General features: G+C 42.4%; 1 protein-coding gene across 2 annotated transcripts in view; it reads right to left on the bottom strand.

Annotated features, from left to right (window-relative positions):
* Positions 1-7: 7 nt before the first annotated feature.
* EXOC4 (exocyst complex component 4) overlaps positions 8-17794 on the bottom strand; it is a 754775-nt gene continuing 736988 nt past the window's right edge. For both annotated transcript variants that reach the window (XM_026010860.2, XM_026010859.2), the window contains one exon: positions 8-1568. In XM_026010860.2, coding sequence (XP_025866645.1) covers positions 1331-1568 — 238 coding nt within the window. In that variant the 3' untranslated portion in view covers positions 8-1330. The remainder of the gene's footprint in view (positions 1569-17794) is intronic.

The raw sequence follows: 17794 nt of genomic DNA on the forward strand, positions 1-17794 counted from the left end.
CACAACATTTCAGCTTCTCAAAACATTCTTTAATTTTCTGCTTTTGCCACCAAGACAAGAGCTATACCAACAGGTGCACAATTTTGGACCATCACGATGTGAGGCATGGCCGTGTATGGTCAAAGTCCTTCCTACTGTCCTCTCCATGTGTTTCCAAGGTGTGTCCCGGTCAGTGCATTGCTTTCTCCTGTGACATATCAACCATGGGTAGCAGGAGTGCTTGGAGACTTGGGGGCAGTGGCAGGGTCCAGCGTGCCAGGAGAGGTGAGCACCCAAACTACCCAGGAATACTTTAGAAACAGACTCAGCTGGTGGGTTGAGGTTGAATGTCACGCTGTCCCACCTTCCATGCACTCAGCTGAGTGGACCGGGGCTACTTTCTATGGTGAGAAAGACCTAGGGGCTGACACCCAGAGCAAGTAAGCATCTAAGAATCACTCACACCCAAACAATGTTTAACTGAGAATGAAAGCTCTCCACCTATTATTTTCTCTTGGAAAGTAGAGGCTAAAAAAAAAAAAAAAAAAAAAAATCACGAAGAGGGTGGATTGCCTTTCATTCTTCCACTTCTGTGATTCAAAGGCTCTTTGTTTTGATGCAGCGAAGTAAAGACGAAAAGGCAATACATCGACTATAACCTGTGTATAAGCTACTGCATACAAAACTCTCCCAGGGACTGAGATAAAAGCACTTTTCCCCCAAGCTCAGAAGACATCCTGTTTTGGTTAGGGAAACCTGTTGCAACCTACAGCCAGCTGAGAAGCCACTGATTTCACCTTGGCAAGAGACATAGAAAGCAATGCACATCCGCTCATCTCGCCGAATTGTAAACTGACAGGGTCAAGAGAGTAAAAATCTCCTGTTTGCATAAGAGGACCCTACGAAGTGTTCTAGGAGGGGACTACAATTTAGGGAATGGTCTGCTTTCCAACGATTGCTGGGCAGTAGTAATTTGTGCATTCATTTTTTTCAGAGTCCAATCTGATACAACCTTCCTCCCATCCCACCCAGGGAACTCAACCCTTTGGAGCCAACTGCGCTCGAGCAGACGTTAAATCAAAACATTCTGTACTGCGGACTCCCTTTAGAGATTATATGAAAAGCCCAAATGAAAGAGACCCCCCCCCCCAAAAAAAAGAAAGAAAATAAAAAAAAAAAGAGAAAATCCTCATGCTTTCTCTCCACTAAAGCATCAGGGTAGAGAAAAGCAAGTCTGCTCCAAATATACCAAATAACATGGCAGAGAAAGCAGGAGGTATGACTAAGTAACCAAACTTGGTGGCTCCCCCCCCCCCCCACCTCCCACCCCCATCTCCAGCAGTGCGCTCGATTAAACCGTGGTTATTTTCTTATCCTTGGTGGCTTGCTTGATGGCAGCCTGCTCGCAGATGATCTCCTTGAGCCGCTGCAGCCTCATGTTCTGGGTGGTCTGGTCTCCCACCCCAGTCTGACTGCGGTGCAGCAAGGTCAGGGCGTGGATGTATTCTAGCTCCGTGTACTTCACGCCCTGGTCCACCACCAGGTTCAGGAGCTCGTCGGCTGTGTTGTACAGCATCTCATAATACTGCCTGAGGAAGCAAGAGGGGACACTGTTCACCATCTCCACTGTCAGCCGTTTAGATGGTTTTAGGTAGAATGAATAACCTGGTGATAAATCCTTATTCAGTAAGCATCTATTGATCGCCAGACTTGTTCTGGGCCCTACAAATATAATGGGGAGCAAGACAAGAACCATCTCTATTTTCTTGGAGCTCACTGGAGCTTGCTTCATGAGAATAGGTCTAAATGGAGACTCAGGAGACCTCAAATCTTTTAGGATCTCAGTTTGAGATTTGCCCTAAGGTTACATTTACCTAGGAAGATCCAAAGAAAAAGAAGTAGGAACAGAGCCAAGAGGGAGGGAAATAATCATCTGGCAGGCACCGTGAAAGCTGTTTTTGTCTTATTCAGTCCCTCATTGGTTCACTTATTCATTGGAGGCTCTTTGAAATGTCTGGTTTTCTCCTCCAAAGGTGGGATAATAATAGTACCTATCTCCTAGGGTTATGGGAAGAATTAATTCATCCACATAAGCACTTGGAATAGGGCCTGACAAACACACATGCTCCATAAATATTAGCTGTTATTATCAGAAATAATAATAATAATGTATTAATAGTAAGTAATGTAATGATAGTAATGGAAGTATACAATGATGAGCAAGACATGGCCTCTCTCCTCAAATAGCTCCAAGACAAGTTGGAAAGATAATGAAAAGTAGAGAAATAATGGTTGCATTTTTATTGACAAAGTTCATTTCCATGTATTGTATCATGTAACCCTCACTATACCTAGGGAGCTATTATTCACTTTTTTCAGATAAGGAAACTGAAGCATAGCCAAGTTACAGGATTTGTCCAGTGTCCCAAAGAAATGAGGGGCTGTGGCAGGATATGCACCCAAGTTTCTGACTCTCGGTCCAATGCTCCTTCTTCATGGAAACAGACAAAAACACGCTCCAAGTGACATGAGGAAGGATAAATATTATAGATTTATAGCAGAGGAAGGAGAAATCCCACCATTCTGAGGGAAGGGTGTAGAATCAAGGAAGACTTCGTATGGGGTATGATATTGTCAGGCAGGGCTTCCAGGCAGGGAATCTAGATTAAGGGAAAAGAGAGGAGCAGAAGTGAGACTCCTTCTGGGAAGAGGAATCTGGTTAGCCTGGGCAGTGTGGCTGAACAGCAGAGTTGTGGGAAAAGGTAGCTGAAGCTAGAAGGTGGACTGTTTGACATCAGGCTAGTTAAATTAATAAAGAACTTTGACTTCATCAAGTCAGTAGAGGACCTCTCTCCTTCACCTCCCAAGGTTCTATCGAGAGCACAAACACCATGCAAGTTGTGCTTCTGGAAGATTAAGGTGACAGGTACATAGAATGGTTTGGGAGGGGATTAGCTATAATGCTAGCAAAAAGTTGTGGACTTGAGATCCATTCGGCTGCAAGGCCATTGGCCTAGGTGGAGAGAAGAGTAGTACCAGTAAAAGAAACATGCATTACACTGAGTCTTCAGTGCAGAGAGAAGATGGGGAAGGCAGGAGTCAAGAAAGGAGAATACAGCCACCTGCCCTTCTTGAAACCAACATTATGCCACCACTATCCCTTCACTGAGTCTACACTGAGGCTCAGACTTGCACATTTACTACAAATTACCCAAGAGGTAAAGTTCAGGGCAGGCTCTGGGCCCCACGATGCCATCACAGTTGGTTAGACAAAGAACAGAGAAGCCTTTCCAGACACAGTTTACTTCCTTCTCTCTTCTGGGCAGGAAAGGCAGCTTTGCCTCAGTGAAGGGAGGCAGACCAAGGCAAAAGGCCCAAAGCAACTCCAGAAATGAAGGGATCTTGCAGATCTATCAGGATCATTGGACTTGAGTCTTGAATTTGTTTCTTGTTCATCAGGAATATCTTGAAGAAAAGAATACCCTCTGGGAGAAGTAAGCTATCCTTATACTGAGGAATATATTCTGGGAGCTCATAATTTCAAGGATATTTTATATCAATTGTTGCTACAATGGGAATATGTTCAGGGAGGGTGTTGGTGTCTTTTCACATGGCTAGCTCCTTTTCCTGCTCTGCTAAACCTCCTTTTCTAATTAACATACCCTTTAAAAAAAATACACTTTCACAAATATTTCCTAAATAGAGGCAGGAATAATAAGTGCTCATCTTCTGTGGGCAAAAGTTTATGAGTGACTGCAGGCAGCAAATGGTTCAATATTCTTGTGCAGAGGGTCCTCGTGGGGTTACTTTTCTGTAAATGAGTGTTCACTTTAACCTGGAACCACATATTTAGAAATCACTGGTCAAAGGTAACCTTGAATGTAGACAGAGGTACTTCTAATAGAAGAGGCAAATCAACTCCAACTTGCAGACTTTTGGGAGGCCAGTATCAGATATGGTCAGGAACCTTGCTGAAGCTTCACATTCAGCTTAAAACCCATGAGAACTACCTATACTACACGATAAATCTGTTGTAACTTAAAAATACAATTTGCAAGAAAAACTTGATGCTGTAGGAAGATGCATCATATTTATCCTATGGCTTCGCATGTCTCTTGACATACTGTGGCTTCCTGAGAACAGCCCCTGTTTTGAGAAATGAGGCCCTGCATCATCTAATTTGCGTTCCCTCTGATGCACAGGGGAGGGAGAGGGCTGCCCATTTAGGAAATGACCTAAGAACACATTTTAAAACTTGGTCAAGAAGAACACATGTTTGGATCTAGACTTCTCAAGTGGAATGATAGAGAGGTTGGGGCTTATGATTCTTTCAGACCTAGAAGGTACATGACGGCTGTGGTTCTTGACTGGTGGTTCTCCAACTAGAAAGTGCTTGGAGGGCTTATGCAGATTCCTCAGGATTCACCTCAGCTATTGTGATTCCCAAAGGTCCAGAACCAGCTGGGACTCTGACCCAGAGTCTCTCTGGTGTGGGAAGAGTTACAGAACCATTCCCATCTCCTTGAGCCAAGGACCTAAACACATTAGGGAGGGAGACAGAAGCAGTAAGTGGGTGGTGATGCTTTTCACTGAGATTAAACCAAAAGAATTGGGTTTCTTTGTATTATGCTGTTGATATTTTCATCATTTATCTTAAGAAGTAACATTGAGCCCATTTAGCCACATGAAATTGGATTTCTTTTGAAAAATCTGATGAATTGTTTCCAGGGATACTGGCTGGTTTTCAACAGGGACCACTGTTCCATGCTGGGAGCAAACAAGAAAACAAAGATGCCTGGATTTCTAGTCCTAGATCCTCCGGTATGATAAGTGATAAAGGGCGCACCTCTTAAGTCCTTAACGTTTCAATATCCTCTGTGCAATGAAGACCCTTATAAATCCCAGAATGACACTCTGAAGTGGACTCAGAGACAGAAAGAGTCCTCAAGAGCCTCGGATGAACAGTGTCCCAGAATTGTAAAGCTGAGTTATTAAACAAAATCGACAGGTAACTGATGGTGTATTTTCTGTAGTTAGGGGAAAAAATTACCCATAACCACAATGATATATTAGGTCATAAGGAAACATAAATATTTAAAGATGGAATGAAATTCATTCATCTTGCAGAATAGTACCCAGCAGCAAAGACTACACTAAATCAGCCTAGCAACAGTTGTAACTGGAGGTAGAGAAAGGGTGCTACAAGGTGCCCCAAGGAGAAAATACAAAAATACCCCAAACTACAATTAGAATGGGCTTCTATGATAAACACAGACACGCTGAAATGAAATCATGTAACCCAATTGGAATAAATAATTTACCAGCACTTATTGAGGCTCCAGGAAAATGAAAGCTTGATCTTTATCATCAAGCATTACAATAGCAGCCATGGCTTCCAGGCATCACGTTTTGTATTAGACAGCATTTAGCTGCTGGGATGGGATCAGTGAACACACATTTGATTTAGGCCTTTTGTGGCTCATGACTTGTACAGCAAGCCCCTAACGTGTGGGGACCAACTGCCAGACGTGGACCAAATACCTATTCTGGAACCCAGAGTTCCAGAAGGTCGTCCTGATGGGTGGAGCATTCCACAAGGAGGTGGTTTCCTCCCGTGGTTTCTCTCTCTTTGCTGTGTACCTCTGGGCAGCAGTTCCCAAAGTGGCCTGCGTGGAGAGGGAGGCAGGTGGGGACAGGAGAACGGTGGGGTGATGTCACACAGATTGGTCTCCTGCACCCAGTCCAGAATATGACAGCATCCATACTCTGTTCTGGTGTGAGATGGATTATTTTCTCTTACCTTCTTCATGCTTCCCTTTTCAATGGGCTGTTCTTCCCTTGCTTTTTTCCTTCTTAGCTTTATTTTAATGGTACCAAACCACAACTCTTGGTCCCCATTGATTGTGTTGGCAAATATTTACCCAAGTGAGGTCATGTAGGGCATGTTGCTTAATTGGGCAGATCTTTGAAGGTTTTTTTTTTTTTTTCATTTAAAAATTTTAAAACGAAGTTTGTTTTATCTTTCTCTGATTGGGAAATTAATATACATGTCATATAGACTATATGGACTAAACACAAAGATTAAGCAGAAAAGAAAGATTACTCCAATAATTCCATGATAAAGACAAACTGCATTTTCACATTTCCTTCTAGTTTTTGTTTTGCATATGTAATGTTCTGCCAATTTCTCTATTACAGTTGAAATATTTAGGTTGACAGACTATTGAACATTTGTTTTCAATTTTAAACATTTTTTTTTCCTGAGGATAGATTTCTAAAGCAGATTTAGTCAAAGTATAGTGTTTAGGACTTTGGCAATGCTGCTATCTAAAAAAGCTGCATCAATTTATCTTCCTACCAACAACATATGATAGCACCTACCTCCTCATGTTTTTTTTTTTTTTTAACATACATGAAGCTTAAACATTTTTTTACCTACTTACTGGTTTTTAATGTACATAGGTCTATACATACATATAAGTAAGTTGTTGATACTTTTGTATATTTTGAGTATGAGTGCTTTTCTTATTTAAGAGCTCTTCAGAAATTTCCATAAGCAACAAACCAGGACCATCCTAGTCTCTCATCCCTGGTTCTACCTCCCACTCTGCCATACTCATCGTAAACGTTATCACTGCGTCTCTGAAAGCTATTGCAAATAGTTTCAGCTCTCTCCTCTGTAAATTGAGGAAAGAAAGCCCCAATAAAACCAGCTATTCCCACACAGCAACTGTCATTCTTGGACCCGCAGGCAGTCCAGAAAGTCTGGGGGTGGGGGTAGAAAGAAGGTGCTAACTGGGGGCTGTCCACAGTCCCTGGGGAAGGTTTTGCCATCTGCCTCCCTTTACAGAGTGGGGTCCACAGTCCTAAATCCTTGAACAAAAACTGTATTTTCCATGGCTACATAGCTATATCTCATGCTGGGTGTTAGAATCTGTCCTGATTGAGATGCTATTAATAATAATGTCTAAATTTTAGGTACCCTGGCAATTCACCCCTTTGAAGTAGTTACTGTAATCATCCACACTGCACAGATGAGCAAGCTGAACTATCTGGCTAAGGCCTCAAAATCAAGGACTTTGAACCCTGTACTCACTCCAAAGCCACATAATACAAACAGAATGGAGGCTGTAAAAAGCCAAAGTACTAATTGCAAAGAAAAATTGTGTAGCAAATTTTAGTCATGACTCAGGTAATATGGACAAAATAAAATTCACTAATTCAACTCTCTGCCTTCCATTGTAACGGCACAAGCCAGTATTTCGGCAACTCAAAATTCATTTACACACTTTGTAGTTATATTTGAACAACACTGGATTTAATCTGGGAATTCAGCACTCTAAAACAAATAATGAAGTCACGTTGTCAAGTCAGCATTCAAAAGTTACAGAAGGGAGTTTTGGCTTTGTCACCTATTTCTCACTTTTTTTCCCAAAAGTTGGCTGCCCTTCTGATGGATTATTCCTTGAGGAAGAGGGATAATTAAGTAATGTCATTGTGAAGCCTTTCTCGTCTAGTCCTTCCTGAGATAATGACAGTAATAACGTCAACAAGAGAATTAGGCTCTGAAGTGGACTTCTTAAATTTAAGTTTTGAAGGACGAAAATTTTACCTGAATATAACTTAGTATTGACAGTAGCCCCCCACATTCTTTTTAGCCAACAGTTGCAGCATTTTGAGAACTTAAAAAAAAAAAAAAAACCCAGTAGTAGATGGGTCACTAAACTGCTGGGTAAAACATTCAATTCCGGTTTTCTCTTTTCACTCAATAGCATACATGGTAATAAAAAGAGAAAAGAAAGGAACTGAATAATCTATAAACTAGATAATCATCCCATAAATAATTAAGAGGTAGTTACAGGAGAAAGACTTAGAGAAGTAAATATTCAAGAGATCAAGTAAGCTCAGATTCTGGTTAAGTCTTTCACTCTCCGCTAACCAGTTGTGTGACCTTGGGCAAAGGCTGTTGGTTCTTTGGACTTCTGCTCCCCATACAGAAAACAAAGAGGTTAGAGCAGATGCAATTTAAGCATTTCTGAATTTTAAAACCTTTAGAGCATCCTCTGCTTGCTCCTTTAAAACTATGGGTTTCCATCAGAATTAGCTGCTGGTTTCTCCCGAACCCTGGTAGGTGAGATGCAGCTGTGATTGATTTGGAAATGTTCTGAACAAGTGTAAACTTAGCTCAGATGTGTACTTTCCAGACCAATAATAAAATGGATGGCAATCCTGTGTGTCAGAAGAATAAATTAGTTTATTAAAAAATATAACATAATCGCTCTCATTTATCTTCCCCTTCAAAGAGCTTAGAGTTCATTATAGACATGATTGAAAATTCTAATTGGAAATAGTGAAAGTTATTTCCATTTCAGGAATAAGGAAACTCAGGGAGAGAAGAGCTAAATACTTTTCGGGGAGTTAGTGGCATAATCAGATTTATGTTCCACAGGGATAGTTTTTAACATTCCTTGCAACAGATTGTGTGCAGGTTTTTGTTCTGAGCAGGGCATTCCAGAAGAGAAAGTATGGTCTTTAGAAAAGACAGTGTAGAAATTCCCTCAATTGGTGGCAGTAGGAAATCATTCAAGAGGTAGTGAGAGCCTGAGATCTGCTGCGCAGGCCTGATGGGTCGTCTCCCTACATTTTCTCCATAGAGAGTGGCACACACATCACTGCCTTCTCAACAGCACTGTGCTTAAACCCCAGGTACCCGTTGGCCTCGTTCTGATAATCGGCACACTACAGTAGTACAGGGGGGTGTCTCTCCCAAGGAGATATTAAAAGCTAAAGTTGGTTGTGTTCCTCTTTCTCGGGTATGTATCCTGATATTTTTGATGGTGGCTGCCAGAGCCTTGCTTTATTTCTCTCCAGAAAACACAACCACTCCAAACAAAGGGATTCCTCGGAGATCATCACTTTTGAGAGGATGACCCTCTCCCAGGCTCACTGAAGGCCCTGAAATGGGAAGAAAATTTCTTCCTGGCCCCTTAACTAGAAATTCTGCTCCCCCACCTTCGTAACACCTTCTAAATTTGTACTATCTGTGGCTGAAATTTCCTCCGCAACAACTTAAGGATTCATATGTCACTCCCTGCTCCATCAGATAATTTTTTAAATTAAGTTTTCTGCAGCAGAACTAGAGGAAGATCTGCATTTTAAATTTAGTACAATTAAAACTGTGTCTCTTTGGTCTGGCACTGCCTTCGGTCAAACCCCATTTGTATGAATAATTATTCAGTCCATTAAGAAGTCTGTTCAACTCCTTCTCCCATTTTGAAGGTTTTAATAAATATTGATCAGGCACATTTCTGTTTGCACTTGCCAAAGCAATTCTGATGGATTCATCTTCTGATGTTATCAAATAATGAAATATGAAAGAGTGAATAGAATTACCCTCTTGTTCTGTGATTTTTTATTTAGGTCCTTCATTTTACTTTCATAATTGTGTTTGTCTCATACTCCTGTAAATGCTCTTTTGATTATCAAAAGGTGAATCCAGGTTAAGGAGAGTTAGGCTGTGCTGAATATCACTTCAGAGAGTTTTTTTTTCTTCAATGAAAAACAAAAGATTTATCGAATATCATAGGTTGAAGGAAGGAGATAGTATCATGTACTTTGGTGGTCTCAAAGCCACGTATTGTTTACCAATTAGCACAAGGCCCTCACACTGTATATTATCTATATTTCCCAGATTAGCAATCTGGGAAAGGGCTGCTGTCATATGCAGAACAAAAATGAATCAGAGGCCCTATGGCTTTTTAGTTTTATGCATTTATCACCTTTTCAATAAATAATGCAAAGGATTTCTTCAAAGGAAAAGGTAGTATCCTTATCGCTAGTACTTAGGAAGCTCTAATAACATCTTAAAAGTTAATACAGTAATGCCCCCTTATTCACAGTCTCGCTATCTGCGGTTTCAGTTACCCACGGTCAACCTTGGCCCAGCCCAGGAGCAGATAACTCTCCTCTTGACATATCATTAATAGCAGCCTCATGCTACGTCACGTGCCTACATCATTCACCCCACTTCATCTCATCACACAGGCATTTCATCATCTCACATCATCACAAGAAGGATGAGGACAAGATACCCTGAGAGAGACCACATAACTTTCATTACAGTGGCTTGTTATAATTGTTCTATTTATTGTCGGTTACTCTTGTGGATCTCTTACTGGGCCTAATTTACAAATTAGGCTTTGCCTTAGGTATTATGTATAGGGGAAGGATAGTATATATTGGGTTGAGCACTACCTGTGGTTTTAGGCATCCATGGTCAGGTTCTGGAAGTTATTCGTTGGACATAAGTGTGTGTGTGTGGGGGGGGGGGGGGGAGGTGCTGTTATATAGCAGACAAACATACAGAGGTATAGTCCTTGCCTTCAGGAAGCTTCTTTTATCTACTCTTTAAAAAATACGATCCAGAGCCAGATCAAAGGAATCTAAGACACTAGGTAAATACTCTGACATAAGACAACTCTGGGTTTGCCAGCCAGCCTGCCCATTTTGCTCCTCTCTCTCGGTACGTGGGAAAGAAGAGTTGGAGGGTACTAGACAAGGGACAGAAGCCAAGGATTCTGCTCCAGTTAGTTATGAAATGGAGAAGTGAAGGAGGAACTGGTATTGGGTTTCCATAAGGAGATCCTTCTCTAGCTGTAAGTGTTTGCGGGGAGAAAGGTCAGTGAGGACAGGCATGGACTACATGGCTTTGATGGAAGAAATTGCCATTAGAATATTAAGCCAATGAAGCCCAGCAGCTGCCAGTTCATTCTGTTCTTTAGCCATTGACTCTGCCCCTAGTCAGCTACCTCACAGGTGCAGGGTGTTTAGACAAGGTCTGGGTGAGGCTGATGGAAAGCTTGCTGCAAGCCATTATCACTGCCTGGAGTCTAGATGCAAGAACAGCTATTGAGCCAACAGTTGGCTAAATTACTCGAACCCTAATGATTTTTTGTCCTACTTAGGGATGTAGCACACTTCTCCATATTGCTTCAGGGGATTTCTCTGCTGAGACAAAACCAAAACAAAACAGCACCCAACCCCATCTTTTAGGACCAAAGGGCCAGAAAAAAAGGGGGGGTTGGCAGAGGAACAAAAAAAATCAGCAGGTTATTTGAAAAGCATGAGCATATGCAAATCAGCAGGTCCCAATGGCAAATACTCCAGGGCATATTTACTAAACCCTCAGGTTATTTACAGAAGCGAGAAATCCTAAATAAACCAAAGCTACAAAATGGGCCACCTGAGATTCAAGGACATGTGACTCAGAATGGATGTCAATTAGAAAAATGATAGACTAAATCAGAAAGAACTAATGGAAATATGTATAATATCCAGCAGGGTTTAATTAAGAACCCAAATACTCTGACAAATGTGATGGATAGCTTTGGGTAGCAATGTGAGGTTGGTGGATGAAGAGACCACTGTGGCCGATCTATATTTGGATGTCAGTGAACCATTTTATACAGTGCCTCTAAAAAAATATAACCTGCAAAATGAATTTATTTTGAATGGCTACCCCTGATAGAACACAGGCTGAAAAACAAAGGGTAATGATAAAGGCAAATCAACAAATTCCGAGAGAAAGCATCTAGTGAATGCTGAGGACACGGCTTATAACTGATCTCACTTAATACCTTAATTAATGTGCAAGCACACATAGAGTGGCGCAAAGGGCAAACGTTGTGAAGTGGGGAAGGGCCGGGAACAGCAACAAAGAAAGAGAAATAATGTAAAGGACTCCAGAGAATTCAGAGTTATGGGCAGAAAACAATGAAATGAGATACGTGTTGGAAAAACCCAAGTGGATTTCTCTGGAAGAAATTCTACCCTTCTGTATTTCAACGTAGCAAGAAACCTTAGATCGGCACTGGTGAAAATGGTCCATGAGGGTGTGTACAGTGGGGTTGGGGTAGGGCAGGGGCTAAGGGCATGGAACCAGAGAATATTCTTACTACATGTAATATATATATATATATATATATATATATATATATATATATATATATATTAGTTATAGGGCAAGGAGGTGATGGTAAGCCCTCCTTTGCTGTGCCTCATAGTTCTATATTGCTTTACACCCTAAGTCAGTTGAAAGAAAATCAGAAAAGAGCATCAAATGGGATTAAAGGGACAGAAGGCTGGAGAAAAATAGGGGATTAAGAAGAAATTCAGTCCGGTGTTGGCTCCCATGTCAGCTTACCAATGAGTGAGGTTTTCTCTGACCACCTTCTAGAAAATGGTACCTGCCCCACTCATCAAAGCTTTGTTCTTTTAACTGAGCTTCACTTCTGTTTAGCGTTGATCTTCATCTAGACATAAATATATAGTCAAACTGTTTTCTGGGGACAGTTGTATCTTCGTATTATACATATCTTAAAAATGTACACATAAAGTTAGAGACATCACATGTTATACTGGTTAAGATCATGGATTCAGGAGCCAGGGTTCGAATCCTAGTTCTGTCTCTTACTATTTGTATGCTCTTAGGTGATTTGCTAATCTCTCCATGACTTACTTTCTTCATCTGAGAAAGGAAACAGTGATATGGAGTTGTACAAGGACCAAACAACGAAGAACAGTGGCTGCGATGGACTAAGTGTTGGTTAAGAATTTACTACATAAATGTCTGCCACCCCCTCTTGGAACACAGGGGCTGTGACAGGGTTGGATCTGTCTCACTCCTTGTTAGTCCCTGGCCTGAGAACAAGACATCTAGTGGGTGCAGAACCAATGAAAAGGAAGAATGAACGACAGAGCCAACAGTCTGTAACCTCCTTAAGTGATAGAGGACAGAGGGAAAAAGCAGTCTGTGAATCCCCAACACTGAGGGGGTATAACTATGAATAAAACAGGTGCTCCAGGTAAAAGGCAGAGGGGTCTTCCCCCCAGCTCTGGGAGGAAGGAGATGTGGAGCACCTCCCTGAGGGACAATAGGTTGCAAGTAAAAAAGGGGAGGCCAGAGGGGAGAGGCCCATTTCTGGTTAATGACAGGCCATCCTCCATCTTTTCTGTCATCCTCTGGTGCAATAATTAGGCACGAGCCCCACAACTTTTATCTGCCGCATGTGCCCTTGGACATTTCTTGGTCTCCCTGAACTTCAGGTTCTGCATTTATACACGGGGCAGATAATGTAACATCACAGGTGAAGGTGAGGATTACGTCCAATGACGTGGTAGGACACCTGCTGCGTGAAAACAGTAGCAGTAATAGCTACCCTGCCTGAATACCTACTACTTGCTCTGGACTGGCCCTGTCCAGGTTATGTCTTCAGACCTTCAGGATTGTATGAGGTACCATATTCGTCTCACTGAAATGGTTTTTTGCTAATCCGCTCCTTGTGCCTCAGAAGAAGGATTTCTTTTCTTTCTTTTTCTAAGATTAACCATATGCCTTGGATCCCAACGCCATTAGGACCCTGCTAGGATTCTGTTTTATTTTGAACTCCTGTCTCTAGTATCTACCCCCTTCCTTTCTTCATGTCTGTGTTCAAGCATCCTCATGTTTCTCCTATTTTGAAAAAACAAACACAACAACAACAACAAACCAACAAATGCAAACAACAAACCGCAAGGCGTTCATGTAATCCTCTGTCCACTCTCTCATCTTGTTTTTTTTCTCCTTTTCACTGCTAAGTTTCTGGAACAAATCATTTGTATTCACTGTCTCCCTTTCTAAAAACCTCCATTTTGTCTGAAACGACATTTTAAAAAGTCACCAATGACATCTTGGTCAGTAAACACAAAGGCTTTTACTTAGTCCTGTTTCCCTTGATTGTTTTCCATTCTGAACTCAATTCTCTGTGGACCAAGTTACTAGGTCCCTTTCCAGCTCCCTCAGACTCTTCCATTTCTTTCTTGGCTCCTCTTCTGTCTGCTACAGGCATTGCTCACGGGCAGGCCTTCTCTCTGCTTCCAAAAGTCTTATCTGTGCATGAGATGTTCTTTCTCAAGATCTGGTCTCTTGACAGGTCAAAGCTTCATTTTCATGGGTTTCCAGACATTTGTACTTGATGCCCTTATCAGGTGCCTAACTTCCAAAGTTTACAAAGCCTCAAAATATCCTTGTCACTTTTTTTTTTCCTTAAAGATTTCATTTACTTATTCATGAGAGATGCAGAGAGAGAGGCAGAGACACAGGCAGAGATAGAAGCAGGCTCCTCGCAGGGAGCCTGATACAAGACTCCATCCTGGGACCCGGGATCATGCCCTGAGCCAAAGGCAGATGCTCAATCACTGGGCCACCCAGGCATCCCTGTCCTTGTCACTTTTGACTCTTGTCTGATCATCACCAGGCCTGTCAGTGTAACATCTTTTATGTTCCCTGCTTATTTCCAAGTCTCATTACTACAGATCTGAGTCTCTTCTCAATAGGTTATGACAACTAATCTCCTACTGGAATCTCTCATACCCACTCACTCCTCCCAGACTAATCTTTTCTGGTTCCAACCAGATCAGTTTACTATTCTGTATTTTAAGACAAACAAACAACCCCAAACAGAAAAACTTGCGTGTTCCCTGGTGTCAATAGGATCAAGTCTCCAAACTTGTAACACTGACATCCAAGGTGGCCCCTATTCCACCTTTTCTCCCATTTTCCCTCTGCATCAACCTTCTAGTTAAGCCAAGCTGAGCTAACCAATGTCCCTAGAAGATACTTTCTACTTTTTGGCACTGGACTTGTATCAGAACCTAAGTAACCCTCAGGATTGATGAAATCTCTATCCTCTGTGAAGCTATCCTGAACAACCTCTTCCTTCTTGGTTACTGCATGGGTCACCCACTCAATATATGACATTCAGACCAGTCTCTACTTTGGAAAGAGGTTATTAAGGTTCTTTACAAACTGGTGATACAATAATAATAATAATAAAAAAAACTAGGATCTAACAGGAGGATAGTACCTACCACATAGAGTGTTAGGAGGATTTATTGAGCTAATACCTGTGAAGGGCTTAAAACAGTGCCTGTACCTAATATACAGGCGTTTGTTAAATAAGCAAAATAAAAGGTAAAAAAAGCACATAGTGCAAAGTCTTTTTTCCACTCCTCTCCAGCCATCCACCCGTTTGCTTTCCCAGAGACAATCACTGTTACTAGTTTCCTGGGCATCCTTCCAAATACATTTTAGACATACACACGCATAGTTTTGTGTGTGCATGTTCATGAGTGTGTGTGTGCACGCACGTGCACATATATTTCAAGAGAAATGGTGTTTACATGCTCTTCTGCACTTGGCTTTTCCCACTTAACGATATATCTTGGAGATGGTTCCACTTCAGTACCTATCGACCTGCCTCATTCTTCTTAATGGCTGCAGAGGATTCAATTGTTTGGATGTACAATAATATGTATTTACTATCTTCTCCCAGGATGCAGGCTTCCTGATGACAAAGACTATGTCTTAAGATTCTCTGAAGCTTCCTCAGTGCTTATATGGTGCCTTTCAAAACCATTCTTTGTTTATTTGCTCAACAAACATTTAAGCATCAATTACGCATGAGGCAGTATATAATAGGATCTGGGCCTGCAGAAGGGAGTGAGACTGTGCTCCCTGGAGAGGACAGTAGCTGTGTGATTACAGCAGTGTGACAGTGGCTGTAGTAAAGGTACACACGAGCCTCCCTAAGGTCACAGATGGGGGGAGCTGTACACTTCTTAGAGCAGCCGATGAAGTCTGGAGGCGACATTGGCGCTGAGGCAATGGAACATGAGGGCTGGGCAGGAAAGTAGGAAGAACAGGGTACCCCACGATCATCTATTATTACCAGGATTTTAAAAATTTATTCACTTAAAAGAGTGATTTATGTGAGAGAGAGCATGTGTACACATGTGTAGGGACAGGGGCTGAAGGAGAGAGCCCTGAAGCAGGCTCCCCGCTGACTGTGGAGTCCCACGTGGGGCTCGATCCCATGACCCATGAGTTCTCTACTTGAGCTGAAACCAGGAGTCAGCTTAACCAACTGAGCCACCCAGGTGCCCCTATTAGTAGGATTTAATAAAAAATGGCATTTTAATACTCCTCAAGTAGAAAGGTTAATTATTTCAGAAAAATTACTTTCTCTTTGATGAGAGATGCACAAACTCACTACAATATCATTATTTTTCTCATTGTTCTAAAGATGAGGACAGTTTGCTTCCGTTTTCACCCTGGGGGAACCAGCGCTGGGGCTGATGAGACGGCATCTGAAGATAGAGGGTTTGAGAAACAAGTCAGAGGAGATGACAACCAGGTTTTAGAAAGACCTCTCTGGCTGCAAGGCATAGGCTGGCCACTCTGAGAAGCAAGGGAGCCTTCCAACAGTTCAAATGAACCCAGCTTTTCCCTGGTCTGCTCAATTTCTCCTGGTCAGACCGTGTCAGTCTTCTGGGTGACCTTGCCACGTCCCCAAGCGTGTAGCTGGACAACATCAACCTCAAAGAGAGAAACGGATGCCAACATCTCAGCAGAAAAACACACGCTGCTGTCAGGTCTCGTGCCTGCCCTTCAGGTCAACACTGGCATGGACCCACTATGACACACTCAGCTGGACTTGATGGAGAAGAGGCAGAGAGGGAAAGGCAGGTGGCAGCAGGAACAGGATGCCAGGAGGGACACCTTTCACCAGAAGGTACCTGCTATCCCTACTCCTCTACCAGGCTGTTGTAAGACGAGGCAGGGAGGACTAAGATGTCTATCATCATATATAAAATTAGGAGTATGGCCATCATCTTAATCTCTTGACAACCAGACACAATAGGCTTGATGACCTTAGCCTTGCAGAGAAAGACAGAATCTGAGAAAGAGGTCACAAGTCTTCAGGTACAGACACTGTATTCCAAGGTGGTTGGTGGGAGTCTCTCCTGCAGCTCTGGGGTTTCTGGGAGCACTGGTACCTGAGGGCTTCATATTGCATGGCAAGATTTTACACCAGATTCTCCATTTACAATCAGGGTGTGAGTCTGGGGAGGATGTCTGGAGGGAGAGGGGGTATAATAGTATATAATTAACCACAGGGAAATTCATTCTCAGAGTCTGTGGAGAAAATCTGGCATTGAGGGGCAGAAAGAGCAATTTTTTTAGACTGGTCCTTTCCATATAAAAAGACTAATGCGAAACTGTTCAACAATGCAGTTCCCCTAAGTCTATAAATAAAGAAAAGGGTGTTTGATGGGGAAAATATATATAGCATTTGCATTCTTTTTGCAGGAAGAAAAAAGTATCAGATTTGAAAAACCTCCCAGAAAGGGCATCTTAGGAGAGGAAGGTCTTTGAGTGTGGTTAATACCTCTATTTAAATGCTAATGCTAACCTATAGCTCCGGACCACACAAAAACTAAAGTTTTTCAAAGACCGTAAAGTGAATTTAAAATGAAAACTTAATTTCCTGAATAAAAGTTTTTTTTTTTTACTTCCGCAGAGAAGCCAATAACGTGGAATTGCACAAGAGTAAGACCCTGCTGGTCAGGATATAAACCAGGTGGCAACAGGGCGCGCCAGGGTAGGGGCAGGGACAGAGGGGCTGCCTCTGTCACAAATCGGGTTTCCACTCGCTTGAAAGACTGCCCTTAGGAGTTCAGGGTTCACCAACGATTGTCCCTGATGGAGGGCGCTGCCTTTCCCCTCTGCCCTGCACCTGCCCATGCGGAGGGAGTGCTGGTGTCTGCAAGGAGGGCTGGCGCCCCAGACAAGGAGGAAGCACAAGGTCGCGGGTGGAGGGTGGTCCACGGGGCCCAGCCAAGCCAGTGGGACACAGACTGCACAGCTCAGGGCTGCTAGGAGGTTCAGAGCTGCTTTATTTCCCATGGAACCAACAGTAAGGAAGGAACGCAGTGA

The sequence above is a fragment of the Vulpes vulpes genome, chromosome 7 (assembly GCF_048418805.1).
Source record: "Vulpes vulpes isolate BD-2025 chromosome 7, VulVul3, whole genome shotgun sequence".
Taxonomy (NCBI): Eukaryota; Metazoa; Chordata; class Mammalia; order Carnivora; family Canidae; genus Vulpes; species Vulpes vulpes.